This window comes from Notamacropus eugenii, chromosome 3, assembly GCF_028372415.1.
Source record: "Notamacropus eugenii isolate mMacEug1 chromosome 3, mMacEug1.pri_v2, whole genome shotgun sequence".
Lineage (NCBI taxonomy): Eukaryota > Metazoa > Chordata > Mammalia > Diprotodontia > Macropodidae > Notamacropus > Notamacropus eugenii.
This window is the reverse complement of record NC_092874.1, coordinates 220,345,684-220,365,671: the sequence shown is the minus strand read 5'-3', so window position 1 is coordinate 220,365,671 and position 19,988 is coordinate 220,345,684. Positions and strand designations below refer to the sequence as shown.

Sequence of the window (19,988 nt, the reverse complement as noted above, 5' to 3'; positions counted from 1 at the left end):
TGTTTGCAAAACTGAGTACCTTAGTAGGCAGGAGAGAGTAGGTTAGGGTATTTCTACACTGAAGACTCACAGAGCCTTCACAGAAACACATATTGAAGGGCTTTGTGGTGTTATCTTTCTCACCTATCTTCCTGGAAGTTCCCCATGAAGTATAAAGTTTGAATTTTTCCAAAGAAACTTGACTGGAAAGAAAAGGGAAAACCAAAATAAAACATAAAATCAGGGTTTACAGAATCAAGTACAATGTCTAGGACAGAGCAGCAACACAAATGCTCACTGAACGAATAAATGGAAAAATACCTTGTATATTATCAGCTGAGTATTTCAGAGAGCAAGGAATGAGAACTTTGTGTAGTGAAAAGAAAGCTGGATTCTGAGAAGGAAAATGTGGAATGCAATCCCAACTCTACCCCTAATTAGTTGTGTAAACCATTTGATCTCTTGATGCTTCTATTTCAAAATCTATTATGATAATAGTAATATGATAATAAAGATGAAATAAAATTCCTAATACTGGACTTACCTTACAGGAATTGTTTGGCTCAAATAAGCTAATGGAATGTTAAATTACTTTGGAAAGAATATGTCAAGGCACAAGGGTAGGATAGTTTAGATTATCATTATTGTGATCTCCTTGGCCCATCCCAATTTTGAGGCTATCAGAAAGTTGAAGGCCTTTCTAGACTCTATATTGAAAGTCACAGCTTCCCAGGTTCTTCTTATAATCATTAATGCTTATAGATTTCTGAATCATTAGGTGTCAGAGAAGATACTCTTCCTTTCCCACATTTTCTTTATGGCTACTTTGACTTCCACATTCTTCAGACTGTAGATGATGGGGTTCAGCAGTGGGGTCACAATGCTGTACTGCAGGGAGGTGACTTGCTGCAGGACAGAGCCTGTAGCAGGGCTTAGATATCGGCCCACTCCTGTCAGGAAGAATAAGGTCACTACAATCACATGGGAGGAGCAGGTAGAGAAGGCTTTGCTCCTGCCTGAAGCTGAGCTGATCTTCAGGATGGCAGAGATAATTCGAGCATAAGAAAACATGATGGGGAAGAAGCTGCCAAAGACCAGGATGACAAAGGTAGTGAACAAGATCATCTTATTAGGGAAGAGGTCAGTGCAGGAGAGAGGTAAGAGCTCAGGCATTTCACAGCTATAGTGGTGGATGAGGTGGGGGCCACAGAACTGCAACCTCAGCAAAGGTAGGGTGTTTAGCAGGGAGTTGGTGATGCCAAATAGACAAGACCCACAGGCCAGAAAGACACAGAATTGTTTGTTCATGACCATCACATAAACCAGAGGGTTACAGATGGCTGAGTAGTGGTCATAGGCCATGGCAGAGAGGACAAAGGCTTCAGATGAACCAATGAAAAGTGTCAGTCCAATCTGTGCCAGACATCCACTGAAGGAGATTGCTTTATTCTTGACCAAGAGTAATTGAACCAACTTTGGTACCATGACTGAGGAATAAAAAATATCAAGAAAGGATAAGTTCACCAGGAAGAAGTACATGGGTGTGTGCAGGTGAGAATGCATCTTGATGATTGCCATAATCAATAGGTTCCCAGCCAAGGTGAGGAGATAAATCAATAAGAAGATGAAGACCAGGACATAATGGACATGGAGGATGCTGGGAAATGGTAGAAGAATGAATTCTGTGTCTGTGGTCTGATTATCTGGCATCAATCGTTGAGAAAAATCTCTCCCTGGGAAATAGAAAAGCACATAAACCAACCAGCTTATAGGTTTTTATTGACCAAGCTATGTGTTCAATACTATACCTAATACTATAGAGTAAAATAAAAGACCTTGAAGATATATTTTTTGCCATCTTGTGGGTGTAGTCTTTGTGAGAAGACAAGATGGAGATATAGGAAAAAGTATGAAAGAAAAACATGCAAAATCAAAGTTAATTATTAAGTTGTGTTGTCAAGATTCTGTGCCCTGGAGGAGTAGGAAGGAATAGAGAGCAGTGATGATTGAAATGGTCAGAAACCATTGGCATTATGGAAGAGGTGGGATGATTTGAATTCAGTTCAGGGACATGGTATTGTCATTATCATAGTTCTACATTTTAGCTATGAATGTCATTAAAATAGTTCTACATTTTAGCTATGAATGTAGAGTCCTGGGTTGTACCCATTTTCTACTGAGTATAGCTTTCAAATAGAGGTTGAATTTGTACTGGCAGAGGAAGTTGTTCTTTGGGAGCTCTGCACTGGTTTGCCTGATAAAAGCAAACAAAAATGAGTAAAGAAATGAATTATTTGTCTCTCAAAACTGACTTCTTATGCCAACATTTCTTTCCTCCCTTTGCTTTCACTGATCCCTTTTTTTTTGTATTTAAATTTATTTATTTAAGTTTTCAACATTCATTTCCACAAAATTTTGGGTTCCAAATTTTCTCCCCATTTCTCCTCTCCCCCCACCCCAAAACACCGAGCATTCTAATTACCCCTATCACCAATCTGTCCTCCCTTCTAACATCCCTCCCTTCCCTTATCCCCATCTTCTCTTTTGTCCTGAAGGGCAAGATAAATTTCTGTACCCCATTACCTGTATTTCTTATTTCCTAGTTGTATGCAAGAACAATACTCAACAGTTGTTCCTAAAACTTTGAGTTCCAGCTTCTCTTCATCCCTCCCTCCCCACCTATTCCCTTTGGGAAGGCAAACAATTCAATATAGGCCATTTCTGTGTAGTTTTGCAAATGACTTCCATAATAGTCATGTTGTGTAAGACTAACTATATTTCCTTCCATCCTATCCTGCTCCCCATTGCTTCTATTCTCTCTTTTTGATCTTATCCCTCCCCAAGATTGCTCCCTCCTGCCACTGCCCTCCTTTCCATCCTCCCCCCCACCCTGCTTATCCCCTTATCCCCCACTTTCCTGTATTGTAAGATAGGTTTTCATACCAAAATGAGTGTGCATTTTATTCCTTCCTTTAGTTAAATGTGATGAGAGTAAGCTTCATGTTTTTTCTCTCACCTCCCCCCTTTTTCCCTCCACTGAAAAGTCTTTTATTTGCCTCTTTTATGAGAGATAATTTGCCCCATTCCATTTCTCCCTTTCTCCTCCCAATATATTTCTCTCTCACTGCTTAATTTCATTATTTTAAGATATGATCCCATCCTATTTAATTCACCCTGTGCTCTCTGTCTCCCTGCACGTGTGTGTGTGTGTGTGTGTGTGTGTGTGTGTGTGTGTGTCTGTAATCCCACCAACTACCCAGATTCTGAAAAAAGTTTCAAGAGTTACAAATATTGTCTTTCCATATAGGAATGCAAACAGTTCAACTTTAGTAAGTCCCTTATGACTTCTCTTTGCTGTTTACCTTTTCATGCTTCTCTTCATTCCTGTGTTTGAAAGTCAAATTTTCTTTTCAGCTCTGATCTTTTCATCAAGAATGCTTGAAAGTCCTCTATTTCATTGAATGACCAATTTTTCCCCTGAAGTACTATGCTCAGTTTTTCTGGGTAGGTGATTCTTGGTTTTAGTCCTAGTTCCTTTGACTTCTGGAATATCATATTCCATGCCCTTCAGTCCCTTAATGTAGAAGCTGGTAGATCTTGTGTTATCCTGATTGTATTTCCACAGTACTTGAATTGTTTCTTTCTAGCTGCTTGCAATATTTTCTCCTTGACCTGGGAACTCTGGAATTTGGCCACAATGTTCCTAGGAGTTTCTCCTTTTGGATCTCTTTTAGGAGGTAATTGGTGAATTTTTTCAATATTTATTTTGCCCTCTGGTTCTAGAATATTAGGGCAGTTTTCCTTGATAATTTCATGAAAGATGATGTCTAGGCTCTTTTTTTGATCCTGGCTTTCAGGTAGTCCCATAATTTTTAAATTGTCTCTCCTGGATCTATTTTCCAGGTCAGTTGTTTTTCCCATGAGATATTTTACATTATCTTCCATTTTTTCATTCTTTTGGTTTTGTTTTGTGATTTCTTGGTTTCTCATAAAGTCATTAGCCTCCATCTATTCCATTCTAATTTTTAAAGAACTATTTTCTTCAATGAGCTTTTGAACCTCCTTTTCCATTTGGCTAATTCTACTTTTTAAAGCATTCTTCTCCTCATTGGCTTTTTGAACCTCTTTTGCCAATTGAGTTAGCCTATTTTTCAAGGTGTAATTTTCTTCAGCATTTTTTTTGGGTCTCCTTTAGCAAGGTGTTGACCTGGTTTTCATGCTTTTCTTGCATCTCTGTCATTTCTCTTCCCAATTTTTCCTTCACCTCTCTTACTTGATTTTCAAAATCCTTTTTGAGCTCTTCCATGGCCTGAGCCCATTGAATATTTATTTTGGATGTTTTTGATATAGAAGCCTTGACTTTTATGTCTTTCCCTGATGGTAAGCATTGTTCTTTCTCATCTGAAAGGATGGGAGAAGATATCTGTTCACCAAGAAAGTAAACTTCTATAGTCTTATTTTTTCCCATTTTTTGGGCATTTTTCCCAACCAGTTACTTGACTTTTGGGTCCTTTGTCAAGAGTAGGGTATACTCTGGGAATCTGTAAGATCTCAGTTCCTCCAAGGTGGCACAATCAAGCATGTACTGGTCTGGATGCAGAGAGGGATTTTTGTGCCCAGAATCTTAGCAAAGTTTCCTCTCCACAGCCACCTGGCCTCCAGTTCCACTAAGTCAGCACTGGGGGCTGACTTTCAGATAAGCTGGATGGGCAGGGCACCATTCAGTGTGAGACAAAGACCAGCTCACCCAGGGCCTCCACACAGGGCGGAGGCAAGAATCAACTCTTTAATGTCCCCAGGGTTTTTATGCTCCAAAAATGTACGTGGCTGCTGTGCCTGCCATGTAGCCTCTGAGGTGGCTGCCTGTTGCCAGAGCTATGGGAAGGCCCTTCTCCCTTCCTGGCCAGCTGGAAAAACCCTGTCACTGACCTTTGGCGCCTATGGGTTGAGGGATCTTTGAACCCACTGCTGCTGGGACTGGGGATTCTGTGACTGGAGATACTGCCCCCAATGGCTGTTCACAAGCTGTGCACTGTGCAGCCAAGGCTGGGCTGGGCTCCACACTCCACTCCACCTCTGGTGCAACAGAAGTTTCCCATGGGCCTTTCAGGTCACCCTGGGCTGGAAATCTCCTCCACTCTGTTGTTCTCCACTTCTACTGCTCCAAAATTTGTTGAGAGTCCCTCTCTACAGGTATTTTATGGGCTGTGGGAGGAGACCCTGTGTATGTGTGTCTTTTTACTCTGCCATCTTGGCTCATTCACTGATCTCTTGAAACTGTTGACCTTTCTTTTTCATCCTCAGCCTATGAAATCCTACTCATTCAAGTCTTCCTCGTCACCTTCTCTATGAAGCATTGAAGTGGGAATGATTACTCCTCAACTTTGACTGTATTTTGCTCATAATATGGCATAAAGGGCAGGAAATTCTACTTGGTATTATAATTATTTGTTTTTATATCCAATCTGAAACTAGACCACAATCTTCTCAAGGACAAGGTCTATGTCTTGCTGAGGTTTTCATTTTTGCAACAGTTTTGTACAGTGTAGATGTTTAATAAATGTTGAATTGACTAGTGGGCAGTAACTGAGTCACTAGTTCTAGTTACATGTTGCTTTAGCTGTTATCAGGAAGTATCTGACTATATGCTCTCTATATTCAAAGTGATATATAAAAAATTTTTTTTAAAATTAAGGATGAGAATTTTCAGTCAAGATAACCAAGATATAAGTTTCAAGGAAGCCCACATCTTCCCATCTTTGCTAAGAATTCTCAAATAGAAACAACACAAATAAGAAAAATGGTTACAAAAGAAAACAAGTCAAAATAGAAAATGAACAATATCGAGAAAACTTTTATGCAATGAAGATTATATACATGCATACACACATACACACATATATACATGTATACATGTACATATACAAATATATATGATGGTACACCTGAAAATAAAAGAAAAAACTAAAATATGAGAAGTAGGTGAAAAAAGAAACATTGCAAGGTATCTTCAGAATTGTCTTCCAATGGAAACATGACATAACAAGAGAAGCAAGCCAAGAAGATGGTGGAAAAAAAAGGTAAGAAAATTGCAAGATGAAATAGAAAATTAAAGCAAAAACCAGGAAGAAATGAAACTCAGATTAAAAGATCTATAAAAGATCAGGAGAAACAGTAAAAAATGTTGCCAATGTGGTTGTGTTTGTCCTTCATTTTCAAAGAGGATGATGACTTCAGGGAAATGATGACATGACTTGCAGTTGACTTTGATTTGAGTAAGGGAAAGTTGTGCAAGGTCACCAGTCTCATTTTCTCTTCCAGAACCACCTGGGTCCAATCAGATATTCATTAAGATACCTGGAGATGGCCCTGCATTTTGTTAGATAATGAAGAAAACAAAGTAAAGAAATCATATCCTCAAAGTAATGAAGTTATATCCTTTTATTCAGGTTGACATCAGTCCTATTCTGGACAAATTTCCAACTGAAGAAGAGATTTTGAATGCCATTAGGCTCCTCTCATGTGGCAAAGCACCTGGTATTGATTTCATCCCAGCAGAGATCTATAAGGTAGGGAGTCCATTGCTCATAGAGAAGCTAACTGAAATCTTCTGGGTTATATGGTAAAAGGAGGTTATCCCCCAGTAGTTCAAGGATACATGCCTCCATTGTCCATCTCTATAAACGAAAAGGGAACAGGTTGTCCTGTGACAATCACAGGGGGTTCTCTCTTTCAGTCATTGCAGGCAAGATTCTTGCCAGAGTCTTCCTTCATAGGGTTATCCTTCACCTGGAAGATGGTCATCAACTTGAGAGCCAATGTGGCTTCAGAAAAGGCCAAGGAGTGGTCAATGTGGTGCTTGCTGCCCACCAGTGCCAGGAGACATGGCAAGAGCAGAACAGAGGTCTGTACACTGAATTTAGTGATCTAACCAAGGTCTTTGATAACTATCAGTCATGAGGGCTTGTGAAAAATTATATCACAGTCTGGACAGTTTATCAGTATTGTATGTCGGTTTCATGACAGCATGGTTACATGATTTCTGGCAGGTGCTCTTATGCTTTTCAATTCAACAATGGAGTGAAACAAGGTTGTGTGGTTGATCTCATGTTTTTTAGCATCATGTTTTCAGCAGTGTTTTAGATGCTTTCAGTGAGGGCAAAAATGGCATCAGTGTCAGCTATCACACTGATGGTAAATTATTAAACTTCAAAAAGTTACAAGCCAAGGTTAAAGTGGATGGAATATTGGTGCATGATCTTTGATCACTTATGATTGTGAATACAACGCAAACTCTGAGGCTGAGATGCAACAGATTATCAGTCAGTTCTCTGATGCTTGTGTTAAGTTTGGTCTAACAATTAACACCAAAAAAACACGTTCTTCCCCAGGTAGCATCATCCATATGTGGAGCTATCAGTTACAACAAATGGAGAAATTCTGAATACTGTGGATAAGTTCATTTACTTTGGTAGCACACTCTTTAGGGAAGTGTGCACAGGTGATAAGGTTGATGCATTCATTTCCAGAGCTAGCTCAGAGGTTGGGATGCTATGAACAGTGCTATTAGAAGAAGAGATATTAGATTGTCTACCAAATTGAAGCTCATCAGAGCCATTGTGTTGATGTCACTATTGTATGCCTATGAAATCTGGATAGTATACTCAGCCACAGTTAGATATATTGTACCCTGACCTCAACATAATGATGTCATTTGGGTCCTTTTTGAGAACAAAGGACAATAGCCATATTAATAAACAAGCAAGTTATTTTCCAGAAAATTTAGAAGAGCAAAAGCATGTAAATATTATATAACACACTCTCTCAAGTACTTCATATTCCACTCACATTTGCGAGTCTCTTCACCAGCAGGTGGGTGCTACTAGGGCCTTTAAGGATGATAATCCTGTGGGTTTACACTGTAACACTAGATTGCTTCCAGGTCCCCAACAGTGTAGTTCCCATTAACAATCATCCGATAGATACAACTAACTTTTAACAAAGGCATTTATTATACAGTAATAATAGTAGCTACAAAGCAGTCTTTCCAAGAAGTGCAGCCCAGTTCTCTCCACTTCTCTCCAAATATACACAGTGTCTGCAGGAAGATTGAGTAGAAACTTAGAATGTAGTCAATAGGAAATACATATGTGAACAATACATGTGGGAAAAGAGCTGCCAACTGTGGTGCTGACTGCTCTCAAAGTTTTTTCTTTCTTTATTGAGACATCATCCCCCCTGAATGCAGTATGCCATCTAGATGTTCAGTTGGGGTTATCATCTCTTCATTGTTCAACTCTTGATTGCCAGGGCTAGCTCTCCCTTGCAGTTATAACCAATTCCCTTCTCTGCTTCCTGGGGGTCCTTCTTAGAAGCTTTTTCTTCAACTATCTGTCTCTGTTTCCATGGTTGGAGTCTGCTTCTCTTCTTTTTTGATGTAATGCTTTACTTGTCCAATAGCTGTCCTTCAGAAGGACATGCTAGATGGTGAAGTATGATGGTGAGGAAGTCCATTTTTCTTTCCCCTTAATCTCCAAGAGTAATTCACTCTCAGGGGCTGGATTTACCTCTTCATTTCTCCTTCTAGGAAGAGACTTCCTGGCTTGGATACCTTTGAACTATTAAAGTTATTTAAAGCCTTGCAAAAGTGTATCTAATTTTTACTTGTCCAATGTGGTCGCTCCAATTTGGAATTACCATACACAAAATTACTAACTTGTGCACATTCTAGGACCCAGTGATACCACTAGGAGGCCTGTACCCCAAAGGAATAAAAGCAAAGGAAAAAGGAACCACATGTTTACAAATATTTATATTAGCTCTCTTTATAGTGGCAAAGAACTGGAAACTAAGATGGTACCTGTTGATTGAGGCATGGCTCAACAAATTATGTTATATGAAGATAATTGAATCCTACTGTGCCATAAGAAATGATGAAAAGGGTGATTTCAGAGGAACCTTACAAGGTTTGTATGAAGGGTTGCAAAGCGTAGTGAGCAGAACCAGAACAGTCTGTTTGTATCTATATCTATATGTATCAGTATACTGACATCAGTGTCAATATTGATGTATAAAATCAAAGGAGTAAAAATGGAGATTTTGAATGACTTAAGAGCATGGATCAACACAATGATCAACCATGACTCCAGAGGAGAGATGATAAAGGATGTGGTCCACCTTCCAACAGAAAGGTGATGATCTCAGGGTGCATGATGAGATATATTTTTTGAATAGTTGCAGTGAGAGAATTTGTTTTGCTTGGGTAAACATTTTTGTAACGAAGGGGTTTTTTTCAAATGTAGAAACATGGGAAGGGGAGAGATTATATTCTTGTTAACTGCAAAAATAAAATAACATTTAAACCAATGAGGCTGTTCCATTTAATTTTGTCGCAGAAAATTGTACACACTTCATACAATCAACATAGGATGCCTTTGTAACAGCATCATTAGCTCTGAAAACACATTAACACTTTGCCATTTCTGTCAACTGTCCTTACTTTATATGATATAATCAATCTGGGCAGGAAGACACTGAATCCTACCCCTCTTAAAATTATATTTCTAGAAATCATCAAAGAAAACTTCCAAGAATGAGCAATTGTAGCTCAAAATACAAATTGGAAAGAACTCACAAGTCTGTTACAAGGACTGAAGTTTCAGTGTGCTATCACAGGCAATTTCTAAGACTGCAAGAAGGACAACATACTTTCAGCTTCTAGAAGGTAATTAGAAATCATTTACTAAATAAATATAAAGATCTCACCAGACTTTTCCAGGAAGGTTGTGACCATTGGGAGAAAGTACAATATTTTGTGTAAAAATTAAAAGTATGGGCCAGAAATTCCCAGTTATCCACTCTACATAGCATAGTCCACTACCCTTCATTTTCAGAGTGGAGTGTTTTTGGACAGTCACATTTATATGAATATGACTTGAGACTCTATCCAGAGTCTGTGAGTTGAGTAGGAACTATAAATTAAGTTGCAAGGATTTTAATTCAGACCAAATAACAGTGAGAGAAATGCTTATTAATAGTCAACATCTTGGGGGAGATGCAGAACTCTCCCCTTCTTCCAAATTCTTGATTTTAAAAAGTTCAGTCTCTTGAAGGACATTCCTGATAATGAGATTGAATTAGCTCCCCTCTTCTTGGTCAGATCCCACCCAACCTTACAATGGATTTAATCTAAGATGGGGAAGGCTACTGAGTTCTTCTCAAGCTTAGGTGGAGACAGATCCTTTTATCTAGATAGCCCAAGGCTAGAAATGGTCTCTTATGGAGATAGTTTCTCTGTCCCAAGGTGACATGCCACCCTTAGACCTTCATTTTAATATAGCTTATCTTCCATTGTGATGTTTAATCAGAGTCCATGGCAGCCCTTCACTGAATGTCTACTCTTTGAAGGGTATATAAACTGTGAGTCTCTTGACATGACTGTCTTTGTGTAAGAAGAACCATTCAAATGACCATCATTTTATTAATAACCTGCTTATCTTATTAATAAAATGATTAAATTGACCATAAACTAGGTCTCTCCAACGTTTCTGATTATCACAAACAAGTAGTAATAACAATTATATTGTCATATCACTTTTTATGGACTGGGCACCTCGTTGAATGTATTAGAATTATTATCTCACTTGATCCTCACAAGTCTGGGAGGTAGGTGCTATTACATCTCAGGTCAGTGAGGCAAGCCAAGGTTAAGTGACTTGTCCAGAGTCATATAGCTAGTACGTATTTGAAATCAGATTTGAACTCAAGTCTTCTGGACTCCAGACCTGGCACTCTTTCCACTGCACCCCCCCCCTACCCCAGATATCTTAGAAATAGCAAGAGTAAAAGCTCCAATACACCAAGGAGAAAATGTTCCACAGACTTCTATGCCACTGGCAGGAGAGGAAGTTCTCTTGGTATATTTCATGGCTCTTGGAGCCTGTCTTGATCTCTTACGGAATTCTGGTATTGGAGAATTACAAATTGTGACAATTGAAGGGAAATCATAAGCTCTCTGGTTCAATCTCTTATGAATGGGAGCCCCTCAGTGTGGAAGATACTTAAGTCATCTTCAGTTAGGCTCTGATTGAAGACTTTCAAGGGGTCTTCCATCTCTCTAAGAAGTATGATCCACTCTAATTATTACAGTTTTTCTGAAACAAGGTGTAATTCCTTCCAGTTTCTAGCCATTGCTTCTGTTCGTCATTTCTCGTTCCAAATAGAACAAGATTAATTCATCTTTTACATGATGGTCATTCAAATGCTTGAAGGTCACTCAAGGTCACATGGATGGGGAGACTTTGGGAGTGCTTTTCAGCAGCAGAAGGGGAACCAATAGATGGGGAGAGATTGAAGAAGATGGAAAGGGAGAAGCTCAAGCTTTTATGACAAGGGGGTGGCTTTGCTGAGCAGAAGAGCCCCCATCAGAGACTGATATGAAGGACAAAATGGAGAGTAATGTGAAAAGGCTGAGTGATGGAGAAAAGTGGTGATTGGACTCAACTTTCTTGGTAAAGTATCAAAGGAGGTGCACAGTGGGGAGAGTGGAAGATAGGGATACTGTGGGAAGGAAGAAGAGATGGTTTGGAAAGCTGATGTGGTGAATAGCATGGAGAAAGAATGAAGGAAAATAAAAGGATAATCTTGCTTCAGTGAGGGGTCAGTGGAAATTATACAAGAAATATTTGTAGTTCCAGTCAGCATGGCTGTGTGACTCCCTCCAGCTCTGTTCCGCAGCACAGACATGAACAGACAAGGTAGATAGTGGGGACTGGAGATAATGCAGACTTAGGGCATTGCAAGGTGTGAGTGGTGATCGGACAAAGTAGCAAGGAATTCAAGGGTGGAAGATAATGCTCAGCTGAACTGGTTCACTAATGGAGCAACAGTAAGTTCCAAATGAGAGGACTACTATTTGGGGACAAATAGATCATGATGGTGGTCCTGTGACCTCCAGGCCTTAAATTAAGGAGAAGCTGATGCGTAATACAGCATCCTCATTGTTTATCTTTTTTGTGTTCTTAGTGCCTTAGATTTCAATCTGCTTTTGAGCATAGACTTCATTAGGGACAAGAAAGTCCCCCATAGCATCAATCACCTGGGGACCAGGGAACTGCTAGGCTTTGAAAAGATCTTAACTGGTTTTTTGGATTGACCTCCACCAAGAAAATCAACTCTTTAGATGCAACATAAGGGTCATTTTGTAAAGTAACACAGAGACCCTATATTTCCCTTCTTTTATCTCTAATTCTCTGGCAACCTCAGAGTCAGAGAAAGGCTGATATTCTCATAAGGGCTTAAGGAAAACGGCTGCTGCCTTCTTGATCCCAATTCTCAACTCTCTTTGCTCCCTGACCGTTTTAATACCAGGGGACTATAAAAGTTAAATTATGAGTGGTAATTCATGTTCTTTGAAAAATTGTGCAAAATGCCAGAATTTTTGCAGGAATTAAACACTGATCTAGTTTTCAATAGGAGAAGGTGAATTATCCAAATTATAGGCCAAAGATGACAGACTAAATAGGATGGTTCATGAGCCATAGAAAAAGGAAGACAATGTATAAAAGTCAGAATGGGTTCATCAAGATGTTTGGATCATGACAAACAAAAGCTATTTTCTTTTTTGTCTGGATCACTAGACTGGAAGATTAAAAGAATACCCTATGTATGGTATATCTGGGTTTCAGCAAGACGTTCAACAAAGCCTTAAAATGTCCTTGGAGATAAGATGGGAAGATGTAGAATGGAGTAGAGTAGAATGAATTGATATCAAGTTGGAGGGAAATTTATGGTGATATAATCCAAATCTTTGTTCTAATAACAACGTAAGTGATTTTAATGCAGGTTCGTTGGCAAATTCTCCATGCTTATCAAAGCTGAGCATGATAGTAAATACATTAGATGAAGGAATTAGGGTTGAAAACTTTCCTGCCAGTTTTGAATGATAAAGGAAATCTATCAAGTTGATATTTAATAGAGATAATTGTTAAACTTAGGGAGAAAATTTGGGTATGGCCAGACAATAGTTCCTTTGAATAAAGATGAGGGAGGAGGGTCTAAGAGGATTGTAAGCCCAGCATGATGCCACCCTGTGACAGGGCAGGCAAAAACACTCACACAATTTTGACTGTGTTGATGGAAGCACATGGTTGGTGCTAATTCTATTGATACACTCAGATGACAGCTGGAGTACTGTACCTATGCATGGTTGGTGAACTGAGTGTTGGGAAGGACATTGGTAAAGCTAGTGCATATGCTGAAGAGGGTGTTAGGTGGAGAGAGGATGTGAGAGAATGCCAAGCAAGAGTCATTTGAAGGAAATGGGGATATTTTGCCCAGAGGAGAAAAGACTTGGGATGGATGTGACAGGTATGTAGGAGGGATTAAACATGATTGATCCCAAAATTCAGAACTAGAGGAAGTGGGTAGAAAGAGCTACTTGTGAGTGGCAGGCCAGCTGTCTAGGCAGTTGAAAAGTCCACATTGCTGAGCACCAGGGGTCTGGAGCTTTGGCCTTACATATGAGACAAGAAGCAGTTTCTGGGGAAAAAGAGAGGCTTTCATGCTGATAAAAGTAAAAGTGTTATTAGCCTCAAATGTGATAATAGATAAAAAACACTTTTTAAAACATGAAGTTGTTATATAAATACCAATTATTATTCTTATTTTTAGCCTACAGTCACCAGGTGATGGTGATGACTTTATTGTCTGAGCCTTCTACTGTACTCCGGCTGGACTCAAGGGATGTTTATAGAGCAATACAGGGATATGCTGGTAAATGTTTAACAACCAGGTTCCTTGGTGGCAAAAACGTGTGCACTCACACTTTTAAATTTAATTTGCATTTTTAACACTCTTAAGTATGAACAATCAACAAAATAATAAATAGAGCCTTGATTTGTTGCTACGATTTCGGAAGTGTAAATGCCCATAGTGAAAATTTAACAATTGTCTCTTACCAGTTGTTACAGGTGGTGCTAACATGAGTCTGGACAAAAACTGCAGGCAGGAAGATCCAGAGCAGCCTGGGCTCAGCATGAATCCTTCTATTTTCTTTTCATCTATTCTTCTCAAACCCTTGAAGCCTGACTCCTGGTCTCCCTCCTCTACTGAAACTACTCTTTCACAGGTCATCACTGTATAGCCAAATTCAGTGGTTGTATTTTCCCCTTAGTTTTTACCTTTAATGACAAAGGGGTTAAAGGATGTGGAGGCCAAGTTCTGCTAGAATGTGACCTTATGTTCTAGGGCAAGTGCTTAAAAAATTTCCTTCAATCGGCCTCAGATTGGTCATCCATGAAAGGAGGGAGTTGGAGTAAGTAATTTTGAAAGTTCCTTTATATCCTCTGACCCTCTGAGAGGCTGAGCTTCCTCCCATCCTCAGGTTTTTTATGACTTACAGAGGCAACTCTTTCCAGCTTTTCCTTGATTTGTTTTTCCAAGGAAGGTAGATGGACTTAGGAAAGAAAACATCAACTTACCTTGACTCTGGGCCATTACATGGGCAGTGTCCACCATCATGACTACCCCACAAGCACTGATGGAGCACCTACTGTAGCTAGACCTTGATCAGCCTGTGTCCTCTTTCTCTTCTTCCTCCTCCTATACAAGAACCTACCCATTCATCTGAAAGTCCCAAGCACTTACAGCAACCAAAACATTCTTCTCCACATGTGTGTCCCTTAAATAGGCACAGGCTTCTTTAACTAGATGAGCTGCTGGTCTGAATGTTAGACTCTTTGATGGCCTAGCTGCCCCTGGGAGCAGGTTTCATCATTTTCATTCTAGAGAGTATATTAACACATGGGATTGGATTCAATCCCAGAATGTTGTTTTTTATTCTGGACTCTTACTTTGGGGATCTTGTCCCCATAGAGTCTTTTGCTTAATAAGTTAAAATTTCTCTTATGGCAAATATTGTTTCAGTTTTATGGTAAACAGCAGTCCTCTGATGAGGGGGTCATCTTAGTTCATTCTCTTCCTTGGTGTCCTATAGACTTTAACCCATTTGAGGCCATTGGTGGTTTTTCAACCTTGATGCTTAGCCATTCACACAATTGCTTTCAGTATGAGAATCCTACTGGACTCCCACAACGTTATTACCTCTGTTCCTCTCTTCCTTAATGGTGCCCAAATGGTTTCTATCCTATTTTTGTCAGAGGTTTATGAATTTCCAAACATTTTTGTCACCCCTTCTACCATGTCCCTTCGTCTTAAAACATATTCTTCCTTAGCTTGTCATGTGTCCCATTCTACCAAAGATGTCACTAGTTTTGGGAGCCTGAGCTTTGACCTAACACACTTAATTTTAGGGGACACTGACAAAAAGTTCAGCACCTCACTCCTGCAAACAACAAAAGTCAGTACTTGGTGAACAAGAATAATGACTTCCAATATGAAGTTGCAAACCCCTCAAGTGGCCACACTCCAGGTGAGCCCCTCCCTTTCTCTGCCCCACTTTTTACTCACTATCCTCCCTGATAATAATCTCTTGATGTTTGGATACCTGTGGACTGTTCCACATCTCCTCCTGAATTTTGTGCCACTTACTGCAGGGACAAAGATGGCTAGTTAAAGTTCTATCTTCTATCAAGTATTTCTTTTGAGGTCATACATCCTTTTTAAAAAATATTTTATTTTTTCCCCATTTACATCTAAAATTTTTTTAGCCTTCATTTCAAAAATGTTCAGTTCTGAGGGGCAGAGCCAAGATCATGGAGAAAAGGCAAGGACTTACCTGAGTTCATCCAAATCCCTCACCAAACAACTTTAAAATAACCCCTCAAAATGAATTCTTTTGTGGCAGAACCAAGAAATAGACAGGGTGAAGCAATTTTCCAGTTGAAGACAACTTAGGAATTTGGCAGGAAAGTACTCTCAAACTCAGATTGAGAGCTTGGTCAGTCAAAGGCAGACCATGCTGCAACAAGCTAGTGGCAGCCTTTGGGGCCAATTGAATCAGTAGCAGTGCTTTTGGGAGCTGGTAGCCTACAGATGGTAAGGAAGTCAGAATGAGATGCCAGGGTTGCCTTTGGTGGCACTGAGTAGAGGACTTGTTTCCATTGCCCAAATATGAACCTGGGTTGCAGTGTAGGTGTTTGGAACTCAAATTTCAAAAATAATACTTAGTTTAATTTTAGTTTTCAGCATTGAGTTCCATAAAATTTTGAATTTAAAATTTTATCCCATTCCCTTTCCTCTTACCTTCCCCTAGATGGTGTACAAACTGATAAAGTTCTACTTGTACAATTATATTTTGCCCATTAATCATGATGTAAAGAAGAATTAGAACTAATTGGAGTAACCACAAGAGAGAAGAAATACAACAAATGAACAAAAAAGGAGAATATGCATCCATCTATGTTCAGACTCCAAAGCTCTTTCTCTCGATATGGATAGCATTTTCCATCATGAGTCTTATAGAGTTGTCTTAGATCCTTGCTTTGCTGAGTAGAGCTAAGTGTATCAAAGTCAGTCACTGCACAACGTGGCTGTTACTGTGTACAGTGTTCTTTTGATTCTGCTCACTTCCCTTAGCATCAGTTCATATAAGTCTTTCTAGGTTTTTCTGAAGTCTGAGTGCTCATCATTTCTTATAGCACAATTGTATTCCATTGATATACCACAACTTGTTCAACAATTTCCCAATTGATGGGCATCCCCTCAATTTCCAATTCTTGGCCACCTCAAAAAGAGTGCTGTAAATATTTTTGCACATGTGGGTCCTTTTCCCTTTTTTATGATCTCTTTGTGATACAGACCTAGAAGTGGTATTGCTGGGTCAAGAGGTATGCACAGTTTTATAGCCCTTTGGGTATAGCTCCAAATTGCTCTCCAGAATGGTTGGATCTGTTCATAACTCCATCAACAATGCATTAGTGTTCCAACTTTCCCACATGTTGTCCAACATTTATCATTTTCCTGTTAACCATCTGATAGGGGTGATGTGGTACTTAAGAGCCTTTTACATTTGCATTTCTGCAAATATAGTTCTAATTATAAACTTGTCATGGGCTTAAGTCCTAGGCACCCTAGCTTTTCTTGGCTTCTCAACTGGGCTGGTTGCCTGCAACATCCCACCTGGAATCCTGGTTCCAGTGTTGTTATGGCTTAAACTCCTGCATCTGATGGGGATTGTACTACTTCCGCCCAGAAACTGAGAAGTCTAAACAGAACACAATAGAAACAAACACCCCAGGTCCATTTCTCTGAGCCTCAGTCAGAGGGTAGAAAGAGAGAAAGCAGGTATCCCTTCTCTCTCAGCTCATGCCCATATGTGGGTGAACTGCATGTGATCTTAACCCCTTGTATACATCAGTTTTTAAAAAGGGTGTCTGTTCTAACTATGTAGCCAATTGGAGGCTACTCTCACACACGTGGTAAGAGGATTTGGGATGCAAGGTGACTCCATATTAGGCAATTTGGCCATGCTTCAAGCCCCATGAAAGACTGATTATCAGCATTCCTTGAGCTGATGAATTGTTTTTATACCTCAGAATCTTTAGAGTTGAAATGCTAGGAAGAAAAGGACCTGCTTCTTGGTTCAGTCACCATCCATGGATGGAGTACTTCATAGTCCTAGGGGAGGTTATTGGATTATGACATACAGGGTCTTCTTCACTTGGGACACTTTCTGAACTCTTCTCTGGCTCAGGCAGTCTTGTTAAAACAGGTAAACAGGTTTTTTTTTTAATCTGATTCTCCTTAGGGAATTTCTTCCTTCTCTTCAGGGAGAAATAGGTGATTTTCATGAATTCTCTTTATAGAGTCTCTGGCATCCTCTAGAGTTTTTCTGTAAACTGGCAAATTGTGTTGTCTCTCAGCCATTTGATATGGAGTAGATTTCTATCAGCACAAACCTCTGAACTCCCAGATTTCTCAGCAAATAGTGTCCCTTTGCCGTAATCCTTGCTAATGCATTTGGACACTATATTTATTTCTGTCAGAACCCTTCTGAACCGAAGTTACAGACAGTTGTTCAACTTTCTTAAAGTTTTCAGCTGTGTACTGTACTAGTTGTCAGCAACTGCATCCTCTTCATTGTCTGAGAGTCCAAAGCCCAAGTCAAAAGATAGTTTTGGCTCTTGCCTAAACATTGTCAAGAGTCTTATAAAACCTGTGGTGTAACTTCTTCTGGGTTTGTTTGCATGAACTACGTATCCTACGTGTTGACTCCACTGAGATTTTTATTCACACATCCATATTTCTAACATCAATTACCTTTGATCAAATTATGACAGTGAATGATTTTTCAAGTTTGTATTGATAATGTACACATAGGACCTCTATTCAAATCCTATCTGAGATTCTTACCATGACATCTGATCTCAGTTTTTTTATCTACAAAATAGATCTTAGTAATAAATACTTCCTGGGCATGTTGTGAGGAACAAATGATTTTACATTGAGAATAGTATGTTGTTATCTTTTGGTCCCTTCTATATTGGGGAATAGCTTTTATTTTTATAAATTGGTATTGGTGTGTTTAAATAATATCTTTTTAATTTTTAAAAATAATAATTCAATAATTTATATTATATTTATATTCTAGTTTATAAATATTTTATTCAGCAGCCATATATTGTTAAATTATTCATTTTGTTGGGAGGGAATATGTTTTTTATTTTACTAGTATTATTCCTGTCTCATTTTGAATGCTCTCTCCTCCATATTCCTCTCCTTCTCCATCCCCCTTTTCTTGCTTCCCTACACATAACACTAACACTAAACAAAGTTCTTAAAATTTTATTGTATTCACAAAAATGCGACTTCTTTGTCCTTCTGAAACTTTGAGATAGGAGTCTTACTCTGAGAAGTCCTTCTCTCCTCACTCTTTCCTCTTTTCCCTGTTCTTTTTTCTCTCATTCTTCTTCACTATATCTCATAATTATCTTATTCTTTTCTTTCCTTCCTCAGTTCCTTTTGTCATTCAATTAAGCCAACATTGTTTCTTCCTTATTACTATTTATTGTTGATCTCCTGATTAATAGAATTGAGAAACGTATTAGTTAATCCCTAGACATAAGAAATCCTATGATTTTGCTATTCATCTAGAGATGATGCATCTTGGCCTCTGGAATCTTATTGGTTTTGCATTTTGGAAAATGCCTTCAGGTTGGTTAAATGCATTCATTTATTGAGTTAAACAGATTTTTGGGCAATGAATGTAATGGAATATTATTATGATTTATGAAATGCTGACCATTGTTTCAAGTAGTTATGCTTTGGATCACTGTTTCACCCGCAGTTATATGCACAATTATTAGTTGTTTTCAGCTCAACATCTGATAAAGACCTCTGCATTTTCTGGACCTGGCAGCTGACACCATGTAACACCCTCCACATCCTTGTTTCACATGGGCACCATGTTCCATTTCTTGAAGGAGAACATCTTTTCCTTGCTGATCTTGAAGTATGAGCTCCTTGCATGAGAGAAGGGTTCCTTGTGATCCTCTCTGTTCTTTGTCTTTGTAACACTGACTCAGGGGGACCTTCCTGGGCATCAGTGAAACAGAATACAATTTCCATCAATGTTTTTTAACTTTTGAATTTGTTCATCATCTTGACCTGAGCTTTTTTAGTTTTTATTGATTTCTTCTTTTGATATTTTTGCCAATTTCATTTCCTCCATCAATTCCTTTTTGACTTGAATATTTTGTGATGTCCCAAGAGTTTGATTTCCTTTGATGGTGTTATTTGAGAATACTTTTCTTCTATCATTTCTGTCTCTGATACATCTTTAAAATTTTTTAAAAAATTTTAAGCAAGAAGTTTATTTAAACAACAAGATGCTTGATTTGAAGGGAAAACTATCTAGGATCAATTTCCTTATGGTAATTTATCCCTACTGAGAGACAGAGTTTGCCCTGTATATAACAGCTACCTATAAAATAGTTATAAAATCGTCCTTGGTTTTAGAATGATAAAAGAAAAACATTGAAATTATCCAATTAAACAAGGTAAACAAGAATTTTTTTGTGGGTTTTTTGATGAGAGCACAATAACTTACT

At 38.8% G+C, this 19,988-nt stretch overlaps 1 protein-coding gene across 1 annotated transcript; it reads right to left on the bottom strand.

Moving 5' to 3' along the window:
* Positions 1-753: 753 nt before the first annotated feature.
* Positions 754-1,689, bottom strand: LOC140531969 (olfactory receptor 5BS1-like). Its single transcript, XM_072650572.1, has one exon. It carries the CDS (start codon positions 1,687-1,689, stop codon positions 754-756), a length of 936 nt encoding a protein of 311 aa, XP_072506673.1.
* Positions 1,690-19,988: the final 18,299 nt, after the last annotated feature.